At 40.8% G+C, this 24978-nt stretch overlaps 2 protein-coding genes across 9 annotated transcripts in view; one reads left to right on the top strand and one right to left on the bottom strand.

The window, feature by feature from the left end:
- Nucleotides 1-24978, top strand: part of GABRB3 (gamma-aminobutyric acid type A receptor subunit beta3) — a 251832-nt gene that overhangs the window by 12605 nt on the left and 214249 nt on the right. The window lies entirely within an intron of this gene.
- The window catches only part of GABRA5 (gamma-aminobutyric acid type A receptor subunit alpha5), a 62272-nt gene that overhangs the window by 22100 nt on the left and 15194 nt on the right, over nucleotides 1-24978 (bottom strand). For all 8 annotated transcript variants that reach the window (XM_068140620.1, XM_068140629.1, XM_068140587.1 and 5 more), the window contains one exon: nucleotides 9854-9936. In XM_068140620.1, the coding sequence (XP_067996721.1) occupies nucleotides 9854-9936 (83 nt within the window). The remainder of the gene's footprint in view (nucleotides 1-9853; nucleotides 9937-24978) is intronic.

Below are 24978 nucleotides of genomic sequence, written 5' to 3'. Positions count from 1 at the left end.
CAGAGTCACAGAATCACAGAATGGAAGGTGTTGAAAGGGACCTCTGAAGATCATCGAGTCCAACCCTATGCCAGAGCAGGATCACCTGGGGCAGGTCACACAGGAACATGTCCAGATGGGTCTTGAAAGTCTTCAGAGATGGAGACTCTACCACCTTTCTGGGAAGCCTGCTCCAGGGCTCTGACACCCTCTAAGTAAAGAAGTATCTCCTCATGTTTAGATGGAACTTCCTATGTTCAAGTTTATACTCATTATCTCCAGAATCATAGAATGCTCTTGGTTGGAAGGTACTTCTGATGGTCATCTAGTCCAACCCCCTCTGCAGTCAGCAGGGGCATCCTCAACTAGATCAGGCTGCCCAGAGCCCTGTCAAGCCCACTTTGAATATCTCCAGGGATGAAGCTCCAACTACCTCCCTGGGCAGCCTGTTCCAGTGTTCCACCACCCTCATAGTAAAGAATCTGTTCCTAATACCCGATCTAAATCTCCTCTTCTATAGTTTGAAGCCATTTCCCCTTGTCCTGTCATTGCAGGCCTTTGTAAACAGTCTCTCCCCATCCTTCCAGTAGGCTCCCTTCAGGTACTGGAAGGCTGCTATTATGTCTCCCTGGAGCCTCCTCTTCTCCTGGCTGAACAACCCAGCTCCCTCAGCCTGTCTTTGTAGCAGAGGTGCTCCAGCCCCTCGATCATGGCCCTCCTCTGGACCCACTCCATCAGGTTCATGTCCTTCCTATACTGAGGGCTCCAGACCTGGATGCGGTACTCCAGGTGAGGTCTCACCAGTGCCAGAATCACCTCTCTGGATCTGCTGGCCACATACCTTTTGATGAAGCCCAGGATGTAATTTGCTTTCTGGACTGCAAGTGGACACTGTCTGCTCATGTCCAGCTTCTCATCCATCAGCACTCCTAAGTCTTTTTCCATAGGGCTGCTTTCTATCACTTCATCCCATAGTCTGTACTGAGAGTGAGGATTGTTCATCACAGAATGAAACCTCATCGTAATCAACAGATGTTCTTCCCACCCACTTGAGTGGCATCAGGTGCTCACCTGCCATAGTTATCCTACCTGCTCACCTTACCATTCAAGGCATGCTCATTTTCAAATCAGTATGATTTAAAACCAGCCAGGAGTGACTGGGACTACTTGAAGAACTAAATATATACCTTTGTTTCTGAAACGATTTCCTTAATGAAGACATTTACAAATCTCAGAAGCACTGCTACATTAATAACACTGTGTGAATGTGTAATCAACAGGTATGTAGAGATAGCAGGCTGAACTGTTATTATTCAAACAGTTTAATACTACTCTGAGAATAGAATCACTAGAACATATTCTCTGCATCAGAGAAGTAATTTAAAACTCTGAAGCTGAGTTACAGACTCCTGCTGTGAGATGCAGTGCAGCCCCATATTTAAGAGAAGTGTGCAAAACTACCGAAATTCAGTGATGGATACAAAGGGACTTTTCAAAGTGAGTTGTTGCTTAACAGAGGCACTACCATTTTACGTGCTGCCAGCCACATGTTGTTTCTTTGGCCACTGGCCCTTCTAGTGACAGGGACCCAGGCCTAAAGGTGCTCACCGTCTCATCTTCCCTCTGCATGAACAAAATGTCTTATCTACAGCCATCCTCTGACCTATTTTAGTCATCTGATTTAGGAGGAGATTAACCTGAGCCTAAAAATATCTACTTCTCTTTCCTGACTATAAGAGGGTGACAGTGATCAGCTCAGCTGTATATATTTACTTTACAGAAACATAAATTTAGAAGGGAGGAATCCCAGCTTTGCTGACAGATTTACCACTGGGATGCTTTTCAGCTGCTAGCACAGACTGACCACAAGGAGACTTTCAGTAGATACAGTGGGGAATGGGGAGAAAACAGAAGGTCCTTCAGGCTTTCCTTCTTCCTATTCCTCCTTCTTGCTCATTTCTGAACAGAGGACAACATGAAACAGTTTTTTCCATTGCAGAAGCTTGCTGAGCTTGGACTGTGCTAGATCACAGCTCAGGCTAACTTGGTTCTCTGTGTAAGGGAGCAGGCTGACTCAGGATTGGGCAATTTATGGGAAGACTCCCTGACTCATCAGTCAGAGGTGTCATGAAGGAGCTGTTCAACTGGAAACTAAAATTCAAGTTTCAGCAGTATCTTGCAGCTTTCCTCCCTGGGGAAAAAAAAACAAACAACCACCAACACAAACACAAAAACCACACCAACCAAACCAAACCAAAAACAAAACAAAAAAAACAACCAACCAACCAAACCCAAACACACAAACAACCCACAAACACAAACCAAAACAAAAACCCCCAAACCCAAAACCCTAGGCAAGTCATTTTGTCATTAATGTACTGCACTAGCACTGGGAGATTCTAATTGAACCTTGGGATCCATAATGACAGAGGCAATAAAAGCAGGTAAGGAACCACTCTGTCTTTGCTCAGAAGAGACTGTAATTGATCTTTTCTTCTTTTATCCCCACTTGCAAAATAGAGGCAGCACAGACCTACCAACCTCACTCCAACATCATGAGAATGATTTCAGAAATGCTTGCAAGCAATGGAAACAGCCACCTTAGAAAACATCCATTAAAAACCTAGCTTGTAAAGCAGTGGAGCAGTATTGACCCATTTGTCCCATTTGCAAATAATATCCTATTTACCAGTGCATAAACTCATAATCTACAGCTGGCAACTGTAAGCTCTTCTTGTGCCTTCTGGGGCACAACAGGCTCAGCAATGTCTTTGTAGGTTTGCACCTGAGGGTCATTTGAAAGCTTAAGCACGTTAAGCAGAGTCTTTGCATGTTTCTTCCTACAGATGACAACTCAAATTGAATCACTGCTTTCCTGTAGTCAGGTAGTTGTGCAGCCTTTAAATTTAGGCTGAAATCTCCAGAGTGGGAAATGCATGCTGATACTTGTACCATCAATAAAACTGGATCTCCATGCCACTTTGCCACAATTGTGTCTAGACTTCTGTCAAAACAAAAAATCTTACTGCTGAGCATTTCCGCATCAACTTCTCCTGCCTAAAGTTTTATTTCCATGAGCTCGAAAACACTATCAGTTGAGCTTTTAGTCTCTGAAAAGCTTGGTACATGTGGGCCACCTCCCGAGGAGAAGACTGCTCCCCAGGCAGGCAGTGCATAGGCTTTTAGTGGCGGCTGTTCCAGGGGCTCTCTTCAGCTGTCACAAAAGCTGCCACTGGTGCCCCCAGGAATCAAAGCACCTCCTTACTAATACAAAATAAGAATTTCCATAAGGGCAATCCTGCATGGCAGCTGTTATGGACTGATAGGGAGCTACGCATTTGTCCACTGCATGTCAGCAGACTTTGCAGCCTGGGGTTACTGCTGTCTGTGAGATGGATGGAGAAGACGATGGCTTTTTCAGATCACACAGAAAATGTCCTGTGTGAGCAATTGTTCTTTCTGACCTCCCTTTTTCACTCTTTTATGAATCTAAGGAGGAAAAACTTACTGGCTTCTGAACAGGAGGTGACCAGAAGTAGGAAGTGACCAACTTGGAGCTAGATGGTGTTTCACAGGAAAGCAATGACACACACAGAGAACTAGAGAGTAGCAAATGTATTTTTAAAAATTATCTCAGTGCAAACAGTAACCTATATGTATCAATATCTTTGAAATACTAATTAAAGGCAGTAACTGCAAATACTGAAGAAACTGCAAATACTGAAGAAAAAACTGATTTATCTGATAATTTTAGGGCTTGTTTTGTTCTGTCACATTAAAAGCTATCACCTTTATGGGGGACCTACCAGACAAGTGAGAAGTTAGGGTCATAATCATTTCTAAGTTCTGATGTAGAGTAGGGTCCCATAACAACAGTGCTGGTATTGGTAAGAAAGCTTCTTAGATATCTGAACTACTCAAACATTACAATTATTTTATGTATCCTGCTTATTGAACCTCCTACACTTTGGGAACTCCAGGCTGGGTTGCTCCACTCTGACTGTGGGAGTCAATGGAAGGATGAAGCTGCTGGCAGCACGGATGGCCCAAAATGCTGGACTAAAGAGGTGTCTATACTGCTGTGTGTATCTGAATGAGTACAGGCTATGTTGTGCCACCTGTGAGAAAGTTTAAGTATCTATTGGTATGACGCACTCCAACCAGTGCAGGAGCAATAGCACAGTTCTACAAGATGTTTGCAGAAATGGTAAAGTTGTCTCTACATTCAAGAGCCCTCCTGACTGGTATTAAGATCCTTTGGAAAAGGGGAATACCATCAGAAATGGCTAAAATAGTACCTAAGAGAGATACAAAAGCTCACTGCTGCCATAGGTAACACCTAACTAATACACAGCAGTGACTGTTTTGACTGTTTCTTCTGAACAAAGTACAACAGAAGTATGTATTTTTGAGCTAGCAATGTAGAGAAAAATGGATTTCTCAGTTAGTCTGATCAGGGTGCAATACATTGTATTTGAGCTAATATTGCAGAAAACCAGAAACTTCTAAAATATGATTCATCTCATCCTTAGGCTAGTATCAAAAATAGTTTTAATGAACCTTGTTAAAGAAGTACTTATTTCCTTTCAGTGGCCAGAAAGGGAGTCTAGACAACTAACAGCAACATATTTGTCTACTTAAAATTTTTGCTGAATCATCCTGTCCATTTTCTGTGGCTTTGCTGTCAGTGCAAGGCTTTTGATATGGGCCAGACTGCTGTGCTCATCCCAGAAGACCTAAGAGTCACAGCAGATCTGGGGGAATCTAGTGGAGCTTTCACTACTCCAGTGAATTACTATGATTTTGTGAGTGTGTTTCACCCAGGAGTCCATTCATTAAGGACATCTGAACTAAAAGAATTTAAAAACAATGCAGCCCTACAACTAGTCATAAGTCAATGATTTCAAGGAAACTAGAGGCAATACCGTTAGATAGTCTCCACCTACTCTACTCATTCTAAGGGATGTATGGAAAATTACTTCAGGCTGTATGTCTATGCTTTTCTAGCAAAACTTAAGTGAAATTATACCCCTGGTTCAAGCTAGTTGTGTAGACTGCCTGTACTGCCACAAGCATCTATTTCTAAATACCTAAAAATTGGGAGAATTTCAACCAAAGTAGTGATTGGTAACTGGTGGTAACATAGGGTGGGAGAAGGGAGCAGAAAAATATAGAAATATCTTAAAATACTTAATTTTAGTATTTACCTAGCTTCACCTTAAGTCATTCAATGTACATTACAATGGAGGTGTCTAAGCCTTAGATGTAAATGTAAGAGAAGATGTTACATGAGTGAGAAACATGCCTCCTTTGGCTTCAAACTGCATAAAGACCAAACCTATCATTTCTATAATAGCTGGCTTTTGCCTTAAACTTCAAAATGACAACTTACTCTATAGAGAATTTGGCCACTGGGCATTTCACAGGGGATCTGCCTGGCTCTCTCCATGTGCCCTTTTGTAAAGAAAGTACTGACACTGCTCAGCAGAGTCAACAGGCCATACTTCCTGCCTTTGCTCTCAGGAATGGACTCAAGAGCTTCTTTTGGCCCACTAATAGAGATGAGTACCTGAAAAGCTCAGCACATGAAACTGCAGTTCCAGATCTCCCTGGGAGCAACTCAGGAAACCTACAAAAGAGCCATTTCTCCTTTTCAAGGTCTCACTCAAGGTCTCACAAAATTAACATTTGTCTTTATATATTATTAATTAAATTATATTCTTATGCACAGCTTTTACCCCCAGGTTTTCAGAGGCTTAATACATTCTTTATCACCTGTTATTAAATCAGAATTGTTGTCTGTTTAGATGGTCTCTGGTTTTGAAGTTCCCCCTCTACATCTGCAGTTCTCCTGTAACTTCCAAGTGCTAATAGGGGGAAGGACTAAATCAAGAAACCCCCTGTAGGTACCTTTACCTCAGTGCCTTCTCAGCCTTATTCATCAGAAGAATTATCTTAAAACACTTTTTTTTTTTTTTTTTTTTTTTGTAGAATTTTCTCAGCAGCTGTAGGTGCTTGGATAGTTTGTGAATGGTGAGGGCCTTAATTTTAAGTGTTACAACAAAATCCTGCGATACTGGTGATGCTACTGTCTCCTTATTGGTCTGACTACACCAGTCTTCTTAAAGAAATGTAATTTGCACATGCCTCCTGCTACAGAAATAGCTTGTTCACTTTCCCTTATCAAAGAGCACAGCAAATACCATTTGAGTTTGAGCTGTTAAAAAGGAAGACATATACAAACCATGCAAACTACTTTTTCCAGATGCTACAAATTGTACATAGTGCTATTTTCTCACAGTTGGCAACCTTCACCATCTTCATGGCCAACTTAAATCCATCAGGAATAAACACAAGGCCTGTTTTCCCTCTTCTTATGAGCTAAGGGATCTCATTATTTTCAGAACATTCATTAGACTCTCTACTTTAAAAGCAGCAGCTTCAAGCATTTATTCCACGGTGTGGAATAAATTCATTTATTCATTCCATGGTGTGACTTCACAAGACAGTTGCCATAAATAGACTCCACCTTGCAGTATTTGATTGTCAAAGCACTGGTTAATGTTCACTAATAGCAATTAACTAATTCATCTTCAGGGCAATCCTGGGAGCTAGGCAAAACTGATATAATTAACACATGAGTAAAATGAGATTTACGAGTTAAGTCAGTTGCCTGGGCAGAGGTCTTCATGGTCTAGTGGATTAGACATCTGTCCCTCCAACCAAAGAAGTTGAATCTAATCCTTTTTTTGACATTGATTTACTGTGTGACCTTACAGAAAGTCAATTAACTCCTCTTCTTCAGCTGCCCTAGAGATAATGATGTTTACCTACCCGGTGACACATGGGTGCTCGGAAATGGTACTAATAGATACTTTTCATGTACTCTTAAGGCCTATCAATGGAAGAGGTGAAACATTAAAAGTTCCTAGCTTTAATGTCTCTGCTGTCTTATCCCTTACCCCCTGAAATATTTTTGGGATAAAGAGGAATTTCTTAGGTTTAGATGCTGCTAGCATGGCTGGCAGCAGGAATTTTCATTAAATCCTTTTTGACTAGCAAGTTTATTTCAGGTACAGGTCAGTACTAGAATTGCAATAGAAAGTTCATTTTAAACAGCCATGGAAGAAAACAGCATCCTTCCCACACTACCATGAGATAATGAACAGACTACCATGGCCATCCGCACAGACTACACCTGATTCAAAGGGAGCAGGGCCTGATTGCAGAGACCAAAGAACCTCCCCGCTCATGCACCATCCTCAGTTCCTTGTATCTCTAAATGAGATTTCTGAGGGGTAATTTTTACAGGTGGCCTCATCACTACCAGGAATGCAAGCCTCAAGGGAGAATATCCCCATACATGCACTTTCTGCAGCTGATTCAACTGATTTTGCCATCTCTGACCACTGGGGCATCGTACTTAAGAGAAGTACAACTGAAACCTGCTCCATTCAATTCAGTAGAAGCCATCCTTGAACTTCAGTCCTCCTGTCAGCATGCCACATCATTTCATGGGCATTAAGAAGTATAACTTCTGTGGCTGGCATTTGAACTGCCTGGCAGGTATCTAGGCTGGTGGTACGTGCATACCACTTTATATTCCTTTTATTTCTGTGTGCAAGATTATCATTCCTTCTCTTTAATACTGAAGGAAATGTCAGGGCTTTTTCCCTCTTGCTAGCTGAATTATAGCAAGTGTGGTGAATTCTAATGCAGCCAGAAAAATAATAACCCTCTCCTGCCTCTGATGTGACACCAATCACCTCTTGGCATTTTTTCTGCTTACCAGTCCACCTGTGCACCACCTGCGGTTTTTTGCTGCCCTGCTCTGTCTGCCCTGACCATTTAGCCCTCATTTCTTCTCCACCCTCCCAGCTATATCGATAATGTGTTTAACATTTACTTTGAGGGTATCCCTTGAGGCTTTCCAAAATTATTCTTGGGAAGAAGACCATTAAAAAGAAAGCCTTTGGGGAAAGAGGGGGAGGAAAGATAAAGTAGAAAAGGGCATGTGTTTGTGCATATATAGCCCCGTAGGCTTTATCTTGCTGCAAGCCTGAAGATGACTTAATGTGAATGCATACTGCTGTAAACAGGGAATATATATTGTATTCTCCTGAAATACATCTGGGATAATTCCATAAACCCTGACTTATTGGCTGCTACTTGTGCAAGTACCTATATATTAAATCCCATGAAATTATTACTGAGCTGTCAGACCAAAAATACAGATAAAGCCAAGGCTGAAAGATGGTCTATAGCTTGTTCCTATATATTTACTTACTACAAAGGCTACCAGTATTGACTAGTTAAGGCCAAGTGGTTCCATGCCTATACACTGTGGATAAACTTAAAGGTGACATGTAGCAGCTCATAAAGTGTGCTCTAGGATTGCATACTAAGCATGACAAGGAGCTTAAAACTATACATAGACCTCACATGCCTAAAATATGGCTTTGCAGGGCAGGTTTACCCCCAGGTTAAAATTACCTATATGCTAATAGGTGACTAATATGTAACACATTTGTCACAAGCTGAAAATATAATTGCTCTCAGACAGATAGTTTGTGTTTTTCCAGTGCTATTGACAACTGTACTAGCAACGAACAGGTATGACTTCAACTTTATATATCAATACAATAAAAAAATATGTAACACCAGGAAAGCCAACTTATCCTTTTCTTAATTCTTTCCAGTTGAGTGTAAAGGTATGCAGACCATCAGATGTATACTGACTTTGCTGTAAATCAGAGCTGCTGAAGCAAATGGACACACTTGAACCTGCAGTGACCTTGTAAAATAGTAGTGAGTATTCATATGAAATTTGGTCTAGCTAGATTGGAAGAGGGAAGCAAAATCAGTTCATCTTTAATTTGGTAATTGTTACTGTAAAACGTGTTTTTACTTCTTAGTATGATCTCAGAAGACAATGCATAGCCAGTATTAAACCAGGGCAGATAGAGATGATAAAGGCAAAGCTTAATCTTGCAAGGATTAGTGACTCTAAATTGATATGACTGCAAAAACATTGAAAAATGCTGAAGTTAGGCAGCTTTGGGGACTAGCAAAATGCCTTGCCTGGTAATTTTCAAAAGTCTTTAGAGACACTGATTACACCTGGAACCTCTGATCTGATTACCAAAATAAAAAATATCTACTGTAGTAGCCTTATCTGTATTGTAATTAAGAGCTTTGTATTTAAATATAACCATCTGATCCCTTGAGGTTATTTTTAAAGTAAGCTCTGGCAAGACAGCAATGTGGTGCATTAGAGGCTTCAAACTGAGGAAAAACCATCATCCATCATACAGTTAAGGACAACGTGTGCATATATACAAATACATGTGTGCACAACATCTTGTAACAAGATATGGGACTGGATTTATTAAAGCCAAATGGAAAGATTGCTCCTCTCTCAATATTCTAGATCTCTCTTAATATATGCAATGTAGATATTACACTGCAGCCTGATTCACATAAATCCCACAACAGCACATCAATCTGATCTGCCCAATGAAAGCTCTGGTGTTCTAAAAACATAAACCCAAGTTATCAGCTGTCATCCGCATCTACTACTCCATCTAACCATGGCTATTACACTGGACATGGATATATACAATGTTTCACCCCCATCAGCTCACTGTCTATCATGGAGCATGCAAACATGAGCTCAAAAGCAGTAGTGCCAGATAAAGCACACTCATGGAAAGTGAGCAGCAGGGTAGCAGCAGGAGTGGCAGACTGGGGGTGCTAATGAGCAATGTTAAAGGGAAGGAGTGGAAAAGTTGAACAAGTCACACAAGACATGGCTGAACATGAAAAGCCAGGTAACAATGGATTTTTCCAGTTCTTATTTCAGAAGAGAACTTACAGCTTCCAAATTTTAATGGGCAAGCATGAGCATCCATGGGGAAATCTTCAAGCTGCATGGGACATTCAGCAGAGATAGTCAGTCTGGGGGGGGGAGTAAGAAAAAGAAACACATGATATTATTTTTCAACACCTTGCCTTTTAGGCCTCTCACTGCAATACTGGAGTGCTGACAAAACCAAGCTTTTCCTGAAAATCACCACTGAAATCACAGCAACCACAAGTTAAACTGAATGTGAAATAAGTCAAGTGGACCTCTGTACATGCACAGTGTAGGTCTTATCTAGTAACTCTGAGATACATGAAATTACTTTATTTATATAAGCTGTTCCAATAAAATCCTTCTTTCCCAAAAAGACCATTCTTTTTTACTAGTACATGAAAACACTCCTCCGCTGGAACTTCTGCCTTGTACCTTACACTTACCTGTTTTCTGTAGATACTCGACTAGGGATTTGACTCCTGAGTATAGATAGTACTGTTACAGACACAAAGAAGCATTGACTTTATAAATAACTGTAACCATTTAAATACATTAGAATAAATATTTCTAAATAGAAGTGCATAATATAACTATTTATAACTATATATACATTTATATATAAAGTCAATTACATATATGTATTATTTTATATAGCACTAGTTAGTTTCTGTGGAAAACCCATGGTATTGGGACAGCCCATTTCAGTTCAACATACTGTGAATTGCCTGGACAAAAATGAACCGAGTCATTTTCGCCAGCATATTGCCTGGGAAAGCAATACTGTCTTGCACAGCAGTGCCACTATATGGAAATTCTTGAGATACAGTGGACATAGGGGTAGGGAAGAAAAAAGCAGATATATCTCATGGGTGTTTTGCATGATTGATAGATCAAACCAAATACAAAGAAAAATCTGCAGTAAATTTCTGAGCAATGCAGTATCAATTATATTGACATTAAATATATCAAGAGCTTACTTTTCTGAGTACATGCAGCGTGTAGCACAATGAGAATCTGTTTTGAATATGCCATTTTGATATTTGCATAATAGAGATGGTTTTCTCAGGGTAGTAAGGATCTAATTCCCATTTTGCATTATCAATACCCTTATAGCTTTCTAGGTTTTTGCTGCTATTCCACCCCAGAAGCACCAGACCACAGACTCCCAAAGTCCTACAGACTGCCCAGTGATACAGATGGGCTGATAGAGGTCTCTACTGGAGGGCAGTCTAGTTTCTTATCAAACTGTTGCATGGGGAGCAAAATTCTGCAAAGAAATCCACAACACCCTACTACCAGAATGCAACTATCACAACAGCCACATGTGGCCACATTCCCCAGCTAGATATTCAGTCACTGCTTCATATTGGCACACAAAAGGGAGTGTTCTTGCTAAAAGAACTTATATCCAAAGGGATCGTAAAGGGTAACAAACTGTCCATGTACAGACAGCACAGTGTTCAGCCAGTCCAGTTCAGTTCAGTACAAAATTATGCCTTGCCAGGGTGCTCCAGCTACATGGACAATAAATTGAGATAAAAGGTTCTACTCTGCCAATGCACAGAAATTCTGGGGCTTTACTAATAGCTGGAAATGGCAAAATAAATGCACAGAAATGCAATACTATATTGGCTAGAGAGAAGAATAGAATAGAATAGAATAGAATAGAATAGAATAGAATAGAATAGAATAGAATAGAATAGAATAGAATAGAACAGAACATGTTGGAAAAGACCTTCAAGATCATCGAGCCCAACCTCAACACTATCAAATCAACTAAACCATGGCACCAAGCACCCTATCCAATCTCTTCCTAAACACCTGCAGTGATGGTGACTCCACCACCTCCCTGGGCAGCCCATTCCAATGGCAAATCACTTTCTGTGAAGAACTTCTTCCTAACATCCAGCCAATGAAGATGAGTTGGGAAATGGGAGGAAAAAGGCACACTGCAAATAGTAATAGAAAATGTAAAGATCATACACCATATAAAGTGTATCAAAATAATCCAATTTAGAATAGTGATCATGCATCCTTTAGTAATAATAGACAGGATGCCTACAATATAGAAACTACTGAGGTCTGAGATACCTGCCCTTCAGCAAAACTATTCTTGGAGTTTATTTTTGTAAAAGAAATTTTTAAATCACTAAAATACAGAGTTGTCTGCAAGTGGAGACTGCCCTTGGGCACCAAAGCCAGTAAACAGGCACTGAGAGTGCTACATGGATGAATTTACCAAGCTGGTTCTAGTAGCATCCTGTCCAAAACTTCCAACATTTTCATAAAAATAACTCTAATGGGTACTTGAAAGCAAGGCTGCCATCCTTCCAGTGCATCACTGTACTTTCTGTACTAAGTATCGCAAATTTCATTTCCTTGATCAATTCAGAAACCTTGCTTCAAGTGCCATAAGAAAGACTGAAGTGTTTTATGGCAGTCCATCTCCTATCTCTTTGTCTGCCAATAGTGCAAGTATGTTGTTTCTTTCAAAGGCTGCAGTTTGGGATTTTAATACACATACTTATCATCTGTAAGCATTGAAGGAGGGGATCCCTATATCCATCTTAGCAAGGTGGCACCTGTGATATCCAGAAGTAAGGGAAGATTCAATACAGGATTATGAATAAGGTCTTCTGTTTCATTGAATTGTCCTATGAATTACTTCCTGCTGCCTGCATCTCTGCAAATAACCCTTGTGTGTAATGAGGAAGGCTGTAGGCATTCCTCAGCTGTAAATGTGGAAGAGAAATAGGATGAGGTCCACAGACTGACCTAGTGGAATTTAAGTCCCTTCAGAAATCATTTCTGCCTGTCTTAAATGAATGGGTAGCACATATGTCTGGAGGGCACCTGCTGCCACTACCCAATTCACAAGCTGCAAAGCACCCGGTGGTGCAAGGGCTACTCCTGTGCTATCTCTGAATTCCTCATCCAGCTAAAGGTGGCATACCCCTTAAAAGGGTGGTTCCTAGTCCAGTTTTCTGGGTCTAACCCAGGGGTAGGGAGAACAGAATTTAATAGCTGCAGGGCCAATCACATTCTGGGCTGCATCAAAATAAGAGTGGCCAGCAGACTGAGAAGTAATTCTGCCACTCTACTCTGGTGAGACCTCACTTGGAGTTCTGTGTCCAGCTCTGGGAACCCCAACACAAGACAGACATAGACCTGCTGGAGCAGATCCAGAGGAGGGCCACAAAGATAATCAGAGGGCTGGAACACCTCTCCTGTGAAGACAGGCTGAAAGAATTGGGGCTGTTTACCCTGGAGAAGGCTCCAGGGAGACCTTATAACTTCATTTCAATATCTGAGGTGGACCTACAAGGAAGGATGGGGAAGGACTGTTTAGAAGGGCTTGTGGCAATAGGACAAAGGGAAATGGTTTGAGACTGGAGCAGATTTAGGTTAGACATTAGGAGGAATTTTCTTTACAATAAGAGTGATAAAATACTGGAACAGGCTGCCCAGGGATGTGGTTGAGACCCCATCCCTGGAGACATTAGAGATCAAACTTGATGAGGCTCTGGGCATCCTGATCTAGTTGGAGGTGTCCCTGCTCACTGCAGTGGGGTTGGACAAGATGAACTTTGAGTGTGCCTTATCAACCCAATGCAATCTGTGAATATGTACATGTGGTTTAGTACAGCCTTTCCTTTAATTAACATTAATTCTTTGAGTGAAGAAGATCTTTTTGCTCCTTATCAATAATATCTGCATGCTTCTTACCTTTTCCTGTGCCACTCTTAATCGGGCAATCTTCAACAAATGAACTAGCTATACCTATTTGTTACATGCTAGTCTTAAGAAGTATGTAGTTGAGTCATTTAAGTAATTTTCAAATGCTCAGTGAACACTCTCCTAGGTACCTCTCACAAACTGTGCACTTGACTGTGGGTTCTGATACAACACATAAATGTCATCATCCTGAATTTCAGCATAGATGTTCTCCATTACTCTATGAGGACCTGAAAAAAACAGTCATTAAATTGATGCCTGGTTCAGAGAGACTGGATTAACCAAGTGCATACAAGAGGGGAAAAAAACCAAAAACCAGCACAGCAGCCATCTTTTACATTCTGGGTGCTGGAAGCATGAGTCAGCGCATACACATTTCCTTCTAAGTGCAGAGTACAAACAAATATTCACATTTCAGGAGTCACAACACAAATAATATTTTGGCTTGCTCCTTCAAATATAACCTGGGGTGATATTTGTACACTTTGGCTTTTCACATTGTGTTAAAGCTTACATACCCTTTGCATACTCTAGTTTACACAGCTGATTACAACATAATTTCTCCCAGTTTGTGTTCCTTGAAAAAAGAGAAAGAAGACCTTGGCATGCATATATGAAACAGCTTTTGCCTAATCCTTTTAATATGGTCACTCCAGAACAAGCTTTCTGTGCTCACTGTAGCACAGCTATCTGAGCTACAGTCTCCAAACTAGGATTTTTCTATCACAGCACAGGCATTGCTAAAAATTGCAATTCCTTCCAATAAAAGCATTTAAAAGCTTCCCTCCTCCACCATGATTTTGTCTTAATAAAAGCCCTATGGGATTAGTTTCACTCAAACAGAGTTTTTGACAAGATTGTAAATGGCTGTTAAAATGGGAGGATGAAACTCTGGTTTTATTGTAGTTAATGGTAAAACTCTCCTTGACTTCAATAGGGCTGGTATTCACACAAAATATGTAACAAACCCCAGCTACAGCTGCTGATTTATTAACAACAACATTTCTCATTCATAAAGCTCTAAATACTTCACACTGCTATCCAAATGTTAATCAACCAACAAAATGCTACAGCACACCTTAACTATCTCAAAAAACCCCAAAAGTTCTGCAAATTATTTCACTTACCATCCATAATTGTACATGAAGGTTTCAGCAAATCTTCATCATGTATAGCATTTATTCTAAGAATACAAAGTTATTACTGATCTATTTCTACAAAATAGACACATACGTGAGGACCCATCTAAGCAGCAAAACTTCTTCACTCCAAAGTCTTCTACCATTTCCACTGGAGAATTAAGTATGATGATGCAGGAGGAGAAGGTGTTAAAGTCAAGGATGTAGCAAGGAAACAAATGTAGATGTTTGGGAGCCAAGCATCTCCAGTGAATGTGATTCTAGGAGAGGTGGGATTCCCTTGGCAGAAGTCCCTGAGGCACAAGATACCCTGTCTCACAAGAACCTGTTTTACAGCACTGCAGGCATCTTCCTGCTGTTCCTTTGATTTCTCTCAATGCACATAGCATCTGCTCCTGTAAATGGGAAAAAGGCTGGGAGGCAGAGCAAAGTTGTCCTTTCTCTTCTACCCTGGAAGTGCAGAAAACATTTTGCAAAGTATTATCTGCAGCTGCCAGGTGGGAGGTGAGGGCAGTCAGCTGCCTGGGGAGCCAACAGACAGGCATAGAAACTTTTTCTTATCAGCTCCTAGCTTTAATACGCTTGCACATTAAAACAAAGAGCTTTAGGAGAGGGGAGCTGAAAGGCAGAATCACTAGTGGCTTCTGGGAGAAGTTAACTCAGTATATGTGTTGAATAACAAGAGTTATTGATGAAGGGGGCACAAGGAAAGTTTTGTTAGCACTGAGGTACTGGGACCAAGAGAGATAGGAAGCTCTTCTGTCTGTTTGCCCTAATAACCAAACCAGCTCTTAGTTGTTTATTTCTGTGCATTTCCCTTTGCCCTGATTAAAGGGAATATTTTAATGCTCTGCTTTGGCCCTAGCTGTGCTGGCACCCAATACCTGCTATAGGGCTCAAGCCAACCCTAAGTCTCTTTCTCAGCACACTACAAGTCATCACCAATTTTTCTTTATAAAAGGAGAAATGTTTACTTGAAACTCATCTCAAATTTATCTCAACATCTTCACAATATGCTAAAAGAAAAAGAGTTAAGTAGATCCAGTCTCACACAACCTGCAACCCACTCAAAGGGGCTGGCTGGCTCGCTACAGATGGAAACTCTTCTCAGAAGGTAACTCAAAAACTTGTGCCCTTGTGGCATCTCCAGTACACACTCATGCAGGCAAAAGATTTATGGACAGTTGCTGGTTTAGGTTGTTAGTTTTTTCTAAATGTGAACACATTGGTAGGTTTGTGGAAACACATTTAGTCTTGACTCAGAACACAACTATTCACCTGTTCTCCCACTATGTCTTGAGAACACTTTGTATAACCAAACTGTTATTTCTTTCAAAGGATTTTAAAGGAAGGTTTGTTTCAGGCCCCAACATAGCAAATGTGTAGCCTACCCCAGGGAACTGATGTCATCCTGTATTCCTTAAGAAAATGTAATGTGTGCTTATATGAGCATATATACACACACAGACATACATACACACCTCCTTTCTTGGTTCTGAAGCACTTCCCATACAGCTCTAATAAATTGTTGATGGTGGTGATAGGGGGTTACCTAGCTTGGCATAGAAGTGTTACAATGTAGATACACAATCGGTCACAGTATCTATGGTAAGTCATACCCTGAAAGCCATGCCTGGCTGGGTGACTGCCACCTGGCTCAGGGGCTGTCATGGTTTAAAGGCACCCAGCTTAAACTACCACATGGGCAGAGAAGGGTTTGTTCTCATAAACTCAGACGTTGCCTTGTTTATGAATCTCCATCACTGTGTTGGATAAGAGGCTAAAATACAGACTTGGAGCCTTGTTCTACATGTTTATCTGGGATGTGAAGGCAGTTTACTGATGCTTATAATTAACACTGGTTGTACACTCATTTCCTTGGAATTCACCATACAAAGTGAACACAGAACAGATATTAAAGCTAGGAGCTGAAGTGAAGTTATGTGCAGAAATTTGTCATACCCTATTTTTCCTTCATAACCACTCTGCCAAGATTACTACCCTTTCCCAACTTTCTTATGATGCTGAGATGTGTTATCTTTCTATGACACCAAAACATGTTTTTAAAATGCCACAAGGACCTCAGAAGACCAAGGACCTCCAGTTACTGACATTTTTGTGAGCTGTGAATGCATAATTCAGACACATGGTGTGCTTGACAGCAAATCTTGCATTTTAAGCAAACCAAATCCTTAGTGTAGCTTATATTGAAGTGAGAAAACAAGACTTGAATTACCTAGATTAACTGTAATGAAGACTAGGTTATTCTAAAATGATCTGAGGTGGACAGGATTGATCTCAAAAGCTGTGCCACTATAGGAATGATCTCCCTGCATGCGGAGTACTTTGGCATTCCCAGAGCACACTCCTAGGTAGAGGCAGGGGGGTTGTTCAGCATCTAGATATACTGTGATTGAGAGATGGGACAACGCTTGATGCAAGCAAAGTGTCTACTTTATTGTACAAAGTCTTTTCTTTATGTAGGTTAACATAATCAAAAGCAACTTTGAGTGGTTATTAGATGTGTCCGTATGACAGTTACAGACTCATGATTGGCTGCCGAGAAAATGCCAGGGAACACACATCCCTTGGCAAGGCTCAGACAGGTGTTAGACAAAAGACAAACGATCGAACATCTCTTATCTAAGTTCAGAGAGAAGACAAAAGACTCTATTGCAATGTTTACCAGCTCTTATTCTCAGGTCATTGTGTGGCTTCCCTGAGTCACAATGGTAGTTGGTAATCACCTAAATGCTTTTTTCTCTCTACACAGCTGCAGTTTGCTCCCAAGGTTTGTGGCCCATAAGAGCTAAAACATTTCCTTCTATCAGCTGAGCATTGCTTGAGGTTCTACTCCCTCAATTCAGTCCGTCATAGATACAGGAAGAATGGAGAAAGGCAATGACAACAGAACACTTAAATTATCTGATCTTTGATAGGGATTTGTGGGGTTATAGAAAGAATCACATTTCTAGCTCCTGGTAAATGTTTATAACAGGGGTAATACCTTTCATTCTATTTCTTTAATATGGATACAAACAATGGATGGAGCACTGGATTTACACATCCATCCTTGCCATGCAAAGTGTCTAATGGCGTTCATAAATAAGGTAATTCTTGCTGGAAGAAACTCTGATTTTTATCAGGCTAACTAGTTTAAGAAAAAACCCAAGCCTGGCAGCCATATCCTTTAGGTTCTCTGCCAACAAACCTTACTTTCCTAAAGAAACCTTAGACCAACATGGCTATGCATCACTGAATGCTACAGCACAGTATCACGCCCATCTGCTTGACAGTTTCACTGAAGCTCTCTAAGTTTTCTCTGGTCTCCATGAAGAATTCTCCTTGACATCCCAAGAGGAGGGACTTCAAATGTCTTCTGCAGTAGCCTCTATTTTTACTGAATTCTTGAATTAAACAAAAATATAACTAATACTAGCAATGCTGAGAAGCTGATTAAGTTTTTGATGCAGATAAAATGAGAGACACCACCTCAACCAGCCACACATTTCCCTGATTCTGCACATGCTACATGTTTTGACTACAATCTCCTCATCGGCATGGCCCTTTGTTCTTGAAGTGCTCTGTAAGACCAAACTACGAGTTTCTCTTTGACTCTCAAGTGAGCCCAGTCCCAGCTACTGGCAGAACTAGCTGGTGACAGCAATGCCTAGTGACACCTAACCACACAGGTGGTCATCCAGTTCTTGTTTTCAATGAAAGAAATGTCAAGTACACAAGGGAGAAGGGGGTACAGAAAGCTCCTGCAGGCACCCTAGGTACTGGAGGCTGAAGACTGTCATTGGACACAGCACAGTGCACCTGTTCTCCAGCTTTTGATACCACCAGCTAGACAATCTGATCAGTGCAGGTTTTCTAGATGGCCAAAGGGGCTTTCTTCCTCCACTTCTGCTGCCAGTATGGGACACATTTCCCCCTGAGTGATTATGTGGCTGCATAGCCATCCTATTCCTCCCTGTTCACACACATTTATGGTTGTATGGACAGGCACAAAATTACATGCAGTGTTTTCTAGAGAGAAAAATGAGCTAGAACTAGAAATTAATAAGGACTGAATGGGTAGGGTAGTATTGCCTATTGGGCCTCTCTCACATCTAGACTCAGATGCACAGACATGGGAGGGAAAGTAGGAGGGACTATGATCTGGCAACCCTAAATACAGAGCTAAAATCCTCAGACAAATGAACTAGAGCTCCAAAACATCTCAACACAGTTTCTTTTCAGCCACTTGCATTTAACACCAGCCTCTTCTTATTCACTTCATATTTCTATGTCCAACTCTCAGGTCATGTCTCGTTGAAATCTCCTATTTTTTTTGTAACTCAAGTGCTCCTCCATGCCTGTGTGTGAAAGGTGTATGCATGGGATGCACCAAATGATTTGACCACGCATGCATTCACAGAGAAACATGTGCACACACCTATTTGCATGCATCCCACTTGCTACATAGAGAAGCTTGTTTAGCTACCCAATCAGGACATTATTATCTTCTATTTTTTTTTTTTGGGGGGGGGTGGTGTTTTTTTGTCTTGCTCCTGAAATGCCATGCACTTCTGTTTAATATTGCTGTGAAGCGCCAGGTAAAGGGGCAGGCTGTGGATGCCTGTTGCTTCAAAGAGTCTCCTGTTCCATCAGCTCTTTCACACCATCAGCAGTCATTAAACAGGCCTCAATTTACCAGTTACTATTTATAACATTCCCAGCACTAGCATCTGTTACAGCATGAGCACTTGCTTGCCATAATGCAACCTGAGATAAAGAAGGACCAAATCTCCTAGTGACATTTGATGATCCCCATGCTAAAGTATGTTCAACAATGTACTTGGCTCCTTCTTTCCACTAAGATTTACCCTACACAGGTGGATGGGAGATCCCTATCAGTGAGGTGCATTTCCCCCACGACCTGCACCCCTGTGCCTTTCCATGCAAACAGTGGTGATGCAGCTGCACTCACACATCAGCAGCAGGTCAGCTTGGTGACACATTCAGAATAGACAGAAAAGCAAAAGCAGGTAGAATGAGTGAGATACATATTCTACCACTGGAATGAGCAAACCTAGACACAGTTGATCAAATTTAACTGATGCTGAAATTGTGTAACTGAAGTTCTGAGATGCACAGCAAAAAACATATTAGGTGTTTACTATTTTGACTGAGGAGGTTTTGCTGATTTTCTTTTATCTTAGCTGAATTTCCAAGTCAAAACATAGTTTGTTTTTGTTTTTACATAGACAGTACATATTAGTGCATCAGCCACTGAAGTGGAGCAATGATGCAACCTTAGGAAGCATGACTGAGACATTAAAATAATCTAGGGTTTTATCATCCCTTCTGGTCCCAAAGTTTCCTGGCCCAAATTCTGACAAGATTATGTAAAGGGAAACCAGCTTTGCTTGCAGAAATTCTTCCTAAGTTTTTATACTGGGCATAGTGCATACAATGGACATAACCTCAGGATTTTAGATTGAGCTTGGTAGAAATTACTTGCTTCATGATTTAGAGCAACGAGATAGAAATAACAGATTGGAATTTTTTTTTGAATGATACAAACATGACTGTAAGCTATAAATCTGTGTATGTGGTTTCAGGAAATTTTATTTAACAGTATGAAATGGAGTAAGTCATGATGAATATCAGTGTGAGACATGCTAACATAGTATGATCTCTTAGGAAGAAACTGACATGTCCAAAGGCAATGTCTTGAGACTTCAACAGAACAGAATAGACAAAAGACCAGAAACAGGCACAGCCAGTGGACTTCTTGTTAAATGACAAGCCATGTGCATTTTTTCTATCTGCATTATCATACCACAACACTTTCCTATCAAAAGGCTGAAGAACTCAAGCAGAAAGGAATGGAATGGGACAATGAAGATTATCCCTACCCATGCTCTATATATAGCTACTGAGCTGAATATATTGGTATTTTGATTTGATGTGATGAAGCCTTTGGAGAAAGGCAAATTACCAAAAGTTCATAGATTCCTAGACTGGTTTAGGCTGGAAGGGACATTTAAAGGTTATCTAGTCCAGCCTCCAGGGTTTCCTACAGGGAAACTGTGGTATAACATGATTCAAGGTTTAATTTCTCACTCCACCATAGTATGCTCATCTGATCAGACGTTTCTGAATCATCTTAGACCAGGCCCTCCCTGTCTTCTTTTCTGAAGTAGGTTGGAGCCACTCTCCAGCTTCCCTAAGCCCTCCTCACACACATGCTTTTACTTTCTGACTACGTTAGATATCTATACCCCACCTGCAGTACCTTCTAGTTATCCCTGAGTGACCATCACCAAGTATACTGCTCCCCAAAATCCTTCCACCCTTATTTCTTGCAAAATCCTGTCTCACGTAAGCCTTCAAATTCATCTTCCAACCCCCTGCTTCTGACTTAGCCATAGGTAACTGATGCACATCAGCAGCTAGGTGGCCTCTGGCATCCCTCGCTAGACGTCCCCTTTCCTCACTGACAGTCTACAAACTTTTCATCTAAACAGGCAAAGGGAAGAATTGCATTTATTTGGGTTTTTTAAGCTCCTACTAAGGTACACTACATTTCCTCCTATGTGCATCTAGACAAAATTGGAGGACTGAACCTAGTTTAAATGTGTTCACATGTGCTGTGCTTGCACAATCTTGGGCTTTAAGTTGCATGGAAAGGAAAATGTGCAAGTCCTTTACAGGACCAGTTGCTGGCCAGAATATCTCACAGTTTTAGGTATCTGCCACACTACCCATCCCCAGGCTACATGAGTATGGGGGTGAGAAACACCAATGGAAATAAATAAGTAGAATAGGATTCATGTGACTAAACAGACATCAATTGTAACAGCAGTTAGCCCATGCTCCTCTTTCTGCTGCTATAAAAAAAACCAACCAACCACCGGGAACCCCCTAACGTGTGAATGGGTAGATAACAAGTATCTTTCATAATAAAGTAGACACTGGATATAATGCAGGCATCTAACTCTTTAAGAAATTCTTTCCCCTGCACAGGGAGCAATTCTGAGCCCAGAGGCTTAACTGCAGCCTCAACATTACAGATTAAGAAAATTAGCCGAGGTGAATCCTACCTATTCTGCCCTGGTGCGCTCCACCACAGCATATTTTAGATTACTCATGGACAGTCTGGTGTTTCATCACAAACATGAAGGTACTTCAGGAGATAGCATTTCCAATTAGGCAGATGAAGATTTTCATTTCAGTGTAAGTGAAATTACTAGGGAGTTCACTGTAATGCTATTTTCCCATAGTAATAAACAGAGATAGCATATCCATAACATTTCTTCAGAATCTGAATCCTCCAGCTGCAGATGCTGGGATCCTACTGCAGGTATGGCAAAGACAGTCACCAATGCAGTGGTGTTTTCCTGGGAGTGCTTTGTGGGTTACCCATCAAGGTACTGCTTCGCTCTGGTTTCTGTTCAGTTGCTCCATCCCCTCCATGCACACTCAAGACATCAGGTCATCCCCCTCCGTTCATCCCTATGTAGCTAGGAGGGCACAAAGGAATCTGTCAGAAATTGTAACAACTATCTCCCAAGGGAAAGTTGGATTTTCCCCTGTGCCTGGTGTAGACTCAGAACTAAAGATGGACCTTTTGTGACCCCTCAAAGTCCAGGCAAGCACCTCCCTCATCCAAGGACAGGATGGTTCAGGTCTAAGTTTTATCTTTTAATCAATTCTGTTCTTGCTGTGTGAGTTCTCATTGTGATGGAAATCCCTGCAGGGCTCTGCCCACTTTTAGTACCAGTAGAATAGGCTATTGTCACATACTCTACATAGGGACCATATCTGGGCAGGTCATAACTGCCCATTTTGAATGTATTATACCAGTCTCCTCTGACACCTTTCTCGCCCTGTGGGTATCTCCAGACATCGATTTTTCAAACCAACAAATCCCAGTTCCTTGAAGGACAGCTTTTGAGAAGTAGGGCAATGTGCATTCAAAGGAGAGAGACAAGAACCAATAGTCTTGGTGTTAAAACAAGAATTCTGCTGCTGTCCTCAGGGAAGGACCCTTAACTTCATATATCCCTATTTTCTCTTGCTCTGTCAAAATCTGAATTGAAGAAAAGCAGCTGAGAGTCCTTGTCACCATGGAGGCTTTTCATCACTCTGCAAGACCCAGCCGGATGTGAAGAAATTATTTTTTTTATTCCTGCTTCTGGCAGTCTGAAGTTTGAATATGAAAGAAAAGGACAGCAAGTCTAGCACATGAAAAGGAAATGAATATTTGTATGGCTTGATAGCTCCTAATTTGTTTTGTAATGTTTATACAATACCCAAAAGCATTGGCAGATCCCTTTCCATAAATATAAATGGACGTATAAATGAAATATTCCCTTTGAAATAGGAACAACATATTCAAAGTGAACAGAAACGTTCCCATCTAGACAGCTGGCTGATTGAAAACCAAGGTTTCATTTAAAGCATAGATTTGCTGGCCATTTGCTCAGGGCCACACAAGCAAATCCGCACCTGGAAAGGCTTCTGGCAAAGTCAGCGCTTGAGGACCCACACATTTTCCACTGAGTAATTTTCCATTAACAAATCTCCAAGCAAACAAACCTGGCTTTCCCAATTGAAGTCTTCAAAGCAGCACCACATCTTCCAGCCAACTGGTTTTATAATCAATAGCTCTACAGCATAAAATGGTTAGCTTGCTAATCAAGCACTTCACGGAAGAGCAGACTTTGTGCTAACATGCATCCAGGACGTGTGTATGCTTGCACGTACAATTTTAATGCCCAGTGCTAATGTAAGAAACTGTATTTTCAGCCAAGCTAAGCTGTGTGTTGGCTACAGCAGAGTGTGGCTATGCTGCCATCAAGTGGACAGCCACCCTACACATCCCTATCAGGAGCGGTTAAGACAACTATTTCAGGGCTGTACTATAAATGTTGGAGTTCCTTAACATCTTACTGACAAATGTCTGCAGTCTGCAGCTGATAAATTATGCATTTGCAAATTCATGGGACAGATTAAACTAAAAACTCTCAGGATCTCTGGCAAACTTCAGTTACCACAACATGGGAAAAATCTGTTTGTAAACTCTTCAGATACATGATCAAGTCATATTTAAAATCCCCAGTTACAGCACCATGTCCTAGTGCTAGCAAAAGGGGTTTGCAGTCCTTTCAAAATGACAGGGAAAGGGGGCTTTAAGGAGCCTAGCCTTTGTAACAACAAATATTTTCAGTGTCTACAAGCTGATCACAGAAATAGAAAATCATGTTTAAAAATTGCCTATGAGCTGCTGGCAAAAAGTTAATTTATGGTCCAAAAGTTTAGCTGTAGTGAGCATGCTTTACTTCACACAATTTCCTGCTTCTTCTCAGCTTTTTTTTCCTGGCACTCTACAGTAAAATTTGTCAGAGCTTCTGTCTTTATACCAAGTTCCCACTGAGTGAAAAAAATGCAGCTCCGTGAGATATGTTGGTTCTCTTTTTATCCTGAAAAAGTTGCTTAAATTACTGTCACCAGTTTTCAGAATAGTTTCATGGAATGAACAAATTTTATGCATTTTACAACATTTATTTCTCAGCTAAGATAAATAACTTCTAAGTTTCTTAATGGAAGGAACTGTAATTTTGCCTTCATTTACAAAGCTATTGTCTATACTGATTAGTGAAATATGAAGGATGGCCCAAAAAAAAATAAAAAATTTACAAGTGGTGCTAGTGGTAGAACATGGCACTAATTACAGCTTTTATTGAGTGCCACAAGGTGACACGAAAATTCGTTAATTTTTTTTTTTTTAGTCATGAGGTCTGTGGTGACAGGTTGGACTCGATGATCTTTGAGGTCTCTCCTAGCCTTGGTGATGATACTGTGATACTGTGATGTGGACAATACTCCCCTCTAGGGGCAGAAACAGATTTTGCAACACTAAATTGCATGGCATATAATTTGTACACCACACCAGCAAAATAAAACAAATAGGACCTACCAAATGAAAGACAACCAGAAGTACTAAATCATACCCTGCAGAGAATGCTGCTGCCTATGAAATCTGTCTAAAGAGCATGTTGTGTTCCTGTATTCATGCAGAAGGGTTTAAATACTACATGTATATAGAAGCCCATTTATCAGATTTCCCTAGCAACATATATCCTATCAGCTTCCGACCTAGACAACATATCACCAAATGCAATATGCAGAGGACACATTTTTCTTTATGAGCAAACACATGTATCATGAAAATGTATGTACTGACAAGTGCTAAAGCTGGAAGTTTGTTCAGCT

This window comes from Melanerpes formicivorus, unplaced genomic scaffold (assembly GCF_026170545.1).
Source record: "Melanerpes formicivorus ecotype bairdi unplaced genomic scaffold, bMelFor1.0.p_v2 SCAF_1, whole genome shotgun sequence".
NCBI classification, from domain to species: Eukaryota; Metazoa; Chordata; class Aves; order Piciformes; family Picidae; genus Melanerpes; species Melanerpes formicivorus.
This window is presented reverse-complemented; position numbering and strand designations above follow the sequence as displayed.